The sequence below is a fragment of the Aptenodytes forsteri genome, unplaced genomic scaffold (genome assembly GCF_000699145.1).
Source record: "Aptenodytes forsteri isolate BGI_AS27 unplaced genomic scaffold, ASM69914v1 Scaffold404, whole genome shotgun sequence".
NCBI lineage: Eukaryota > Metazoa > Chordata > Aves > Sphenisciformes > Spheniscidae > Aptenodytes > Aptenodytes forsteri.
Window position 1 is genome coordinate 4,245,654 of NW_008795629.1, and position 4,076 is coordinate 4,249,729.

Genomic DNA, 4,076 nt, shown 5'->3' on the forward strand with positions numbered 1-4,076 from the left:
TGCTGGAGCTGCTCACCGAGCTGCAGTTGCAGCAGTACTTCCTGCGCATCCGGGACGAACTCAATGTCACCCGCCTCTCCCACTTCGAGTACGTCAAAAATGAGGATCTGGAGAAGATTGGCATGGGACGCCCCGGTGCGTACATCCTCCCCAAATCTCCCTCTGTACCCCTGGCTGGCTGCACAGCATCTTTTGGGGAGCCCAGAAGAGCTTGCGGTCCATGGGGCTGGAAGGGACCTCCACCCCGTGCTGGGTCGGTGACGGTCCCTGTGTCCTGCAGGCCAGCGGCGGCTGTGGGAGGCAGTGAAGCGGAGGAAAGCCATGTGCAAGCGGAAATCCTGGATGAGCAAGGTAGGGATGGGAGAGGGGCAGATGTGCAGGGAAACTGAGGCAGGCAGGACCTCTCCCCACGCTGCCGGTCCCTGGGGGCTGGCAGGGAGATGGGCAGAAGCCCCTGCCATGCATGCCCTGCCTGCGGCATGATCCTGCCAGCGTGCGCCCTGGTCCCGCGTGGGCTCCTGGGTCACTTCCCGGCGAAGGACGGCCCTGCCGCCCCTGCGCTTGGGAAATTCATTCCCTTCACGTTATTTGCCTCTTTGCCAGGAAACTTGTTTGCAGCTAACGAGCCACAGAGCCTGTGCATCTCGCCCCAGCCAGCTCTGTGGGCAGCAGCGCTGCCCGCCCCACTGCCTTGCGGCAAGGGGGCACAGCCTTGTGCCTGCAGGCTGGGGGCGCACCGGGGCAGGGCACCTTGGGATGCTCACATATGCCCCTGATGCAATCCTGTCCAAAGCTGGTGCTGCTGCCACCCTGGCACCCCCCCCGGCACCTTGCACCCCTAAAAGAGCAAGGTGCTTGCCAGCTGAGCGCTGGGTTGTGGCCTCTCCCCTGTGTGACTCATCTGGGCCGGGATGGGGATGGGACGGGCTTTTAATAGAAGGCTACTCAGCCTCACACCGGGCACAGAAATGCCACCTCCCACCCCGGCCACATGCCAGGCCCAGCCCCTGCGCACCCCACACAGTTCCTGGCTGCTGAGGCTGGGATGGACCCCGTCCCGTGGGACACATCATCGGTCCCAGCTGGGGGAGAGGCAGGGAGAGCCAAGCCCTTCCACATCCCCTCTGGGCTGGCAGTGGCAGCAGCACGTATTGCAAGGCCCATGTCACTGCGGGGATGTGTCACCACACTCGGCCCAAGCTGGAGGTTTCTCTTGGCTTCACGCCCAGGCATATCGTGTGGCCGCAGCTTGGCCAAGGAGTGCCCAGGGCCCTCCGGCTACCGGCCTGGTTTGCTGGGGAGCTGCTGTGGGGCTGCTCTGAGAGGCACAATCCCTTCCCTCCACACGAATGGCAGCTCAGCATGCAGGCAGCTGGAGGAGCAGAGCCTGCTCCTGCAGCCAGCCTGCCCTGGGTAATCACCAGTTAGGGGTCATCATTAGGTTCCAGAGCGTACAGCCCGGGCAGCGGGTCCTCCCGGCACTGCTCACTTGCAGACCCAAGGACCTGGGGCATCTCCGCACCCGTGTCTCACCTGCCTCCATGTCCCGCAGGTGTTCAGCGGGAAGCGCCCCGAGTCGGAGCTGCCACCCCAGCCCCAGAGCACCTTCCGCAAGCCCCCCACGCCACCGCCCCCTGAAGCCGGGGGCCAGCACTCCCTCACCTGCCTCGTGCGGGAGCGGGACCTCTCTCTCTTCGAGAAGCTGGGCGACGGCTCCTTCGGCGTTGTGCGTCGCGGCGAGTGGTGCACACCTGCCGGCAAGACGGTAAGGGGGTCACAGGGCGGGAGCTGGGCACAGGACCACCCTGGGGGGGAAGACACTTTGGGGCTCACCCTCACTTTGGCCGTAGCTGAATGTGGCAGTGAAGTGCCTCAAGACTGACGTGCTGAGCCAGCCGGAGGCACTGGACGACTTCATTCGGGAAGTGAACGCCATGCACTCCCTGGACCACAGGAACCTCATCCGCCTTTACGGTGTGGTGCTCTCCCACCCCATGAAGATGGTGAGTGCGGGGGGACGGGGCTGACCCTGATGCCGCCCCATGGGTGGGCTGCATGATGGGGCAAGCAAAGCCAGGCTGGGTCTGTACCCCGAGTCCTCCGCTGGCATCCCCAGGGGGGCACGAGAAAGATGGAAACCAGCCCAACCAGGGTGCCCCTGGCCTGACCGACCTGCTGTCCCCTCCCCATGGCCCAGGTGACAGAGCTGGCCCCGCTGGGCTCCCTCCTGGACCGCCTGCGGAAGAACCAGGGCCATTTCCTCATCTCCACCCTCTGCCAGTATGCCATCCAGGTGGCCAAGGGCATGGCCTACCTGGAGTCTAAGCGCTTCATCCACCGTGACCTGGCTGCCCGCAACATCCTGCTGGCCTCCAACGAGCTGGTCAAGATCGGGGACTTTGGGCTGATGCGGGCCCTGCCCAAAAATGACGACCACTACGTGATGCAGGAGCATCGCAAGGTCCCCTTTGCCTGGTGAGCCCCAGGGAGGGGGGGACCTGGGGTTGCAGCACCCACGACCTCCTGATGCTCACATCCTTCCCCGTGCAGGTGTGCTCCCGAGAGCCTGAAGACGCGCACCTTCTCCCATGCCAGCGACACCTGGATGTTTGGGGTGACCCTCTGGGAGATGTTCACCTATGGGCAGGAGCCCTGGATCGGCCTCAATGGCAGCCAGGTGGGTGCACGGCAGGGACCTGCCCCCCCCTCTCGCTGCCGGCAGCACCGGGAGGGACCTGGAAATCCCTGATGGCACCACCTGCCCCGCAGATCCTGCACAAGATAGACAAGGAGGGCGAGCGGCTGCCACGGCCTGAGGACTGTCCCCAGGACGTCTACAACGTCATGCTGCAGTGCTGGGCACACAAGCCTGAGGATCGACCCACCTTCGTGGCCCTGCGGGACTTCTTGGTGGAGGTGGGCGAGCGGGTGGGGAGGGGGGAACAGGGGTCCATCAGCTCTGCCTGAGCGTGGGCAGAATTAAGGCTATTGCCAAGGCAGGAGGTGATGTTGGAGGGCTTGGGCCAGGCAGCTCTGCAGGCTGGGAGGTGGTGGGCAGTGACATGGTCACAGCAGGAGGACCCCTGGGTGCCACCTTGCCCTTGTGGAGCATCCAGGTGCTGCTGGTGCCCTTGCCCACCCCAGGGATGTTGCAGCTGGGGAGTGGCTGGGAGTGGTCGTGCTGTCTCCTGCCCATTTTTGGGGCTGCTCTGCCCTCTGTGGGGCTGGGCCTGGCCCTGAAGCTAGGGGGGATGGACATGATGGGGGGGGGGGGGGGGGAACCCCCTGCCCCACCCCCCCCCCCCCCCCCCACACCCTGCCGCTATGGGCTTCAGGCCCAGCCCACTGACATGAGGGCGCTGCAGGACTTTGAGGAGCCTGACAAGCTGCACATCCAGATGAATGACATCATCACAGTCATCGAGGGCAGGTATTGCAAGGGGGGGCACGGACCAGCTGCCAGTATCAGGGCTGCCAGCCTGCGTGGGGGCAGGGGACCCCAAGAATGGGGGGGCCATGGGCACTGGCAGAGCTGTGGGGAGCAGGGATGGGGATGTGGGCCCCCCGGCACACCTGGCCACATACCCTACAGGCGGGCAGAGCTGCCCCTGCTCCCCCAAGAGGCATGCAGTTCCCTGGGCGGCACAGCGCTGCGGGGCCACCCCAGTGTGGGGGCACAGCCGTGCTCTGCAGCAGTGCAGCCCTGCCTGCACTGCCCACACCTGCTGCCCCCGCTGGCTCACCTCACTGTGCTTGTGGGTTTGCCCGGCCTTGCCCCGGGAAACCGTGCGCCCCGGGGCCGCTCCCTGCTGATAGCGGTAGGGACATGCCATCGGCACCCGGGGACCGCTGCCACCGGGCTGGGAGAGGCACTGTGGACTCAGTACCACGGTGGCATGACCTGGCAACCCCTGTGCCATGGGCTTCGCTCCTCGGTCCCTGCCGGCCACCCCGGGGCACGGCCACCCCCATCTGCGGCCCCGGGGACCTGCAGGCTGGGGGGACCTTTGGTCCCCGCATCCCCATCCCAGGACGTGCCCGTCCCCCTCCAGCTCAGGGACCCTGGGGACCCCCCA

At 65.9% G+C, this 4,076-nt stretch overlaps 1 protein-coding gene across 1 annotated transcript in view; it reads left to right on the top strand.

Annotated features, from left to right (window-relative positions):
* The window catches only part of LOC103901469 (activated CDC42 kinase 1), a 20,848-nt gene that overhangs the window by 8,178 nt on the left and 8,594 nt on the right, over positions 1-4,076 (top strand). Inside the window, 8 exon segments of the mRNA XM_019472894.1 lie at positions 1-135; positions 281-351; positions 1,553-1,765; positions 1,851-2,003; positions 2,198-2,475; positions 2,551-2,677; positions 2,770-2,916; positions 3,336-3,430. Of these exon segments, the coding sequence (XP_019328439.1) occupies positions 1-135; positions 281-351; positions 1,553-1,765; positions 1,851-2,003; positions 2,198-2,475; positions 2,551-2,677; positions 2,770-2,916; positions 3,336-3,430 (1,219 nt within the window).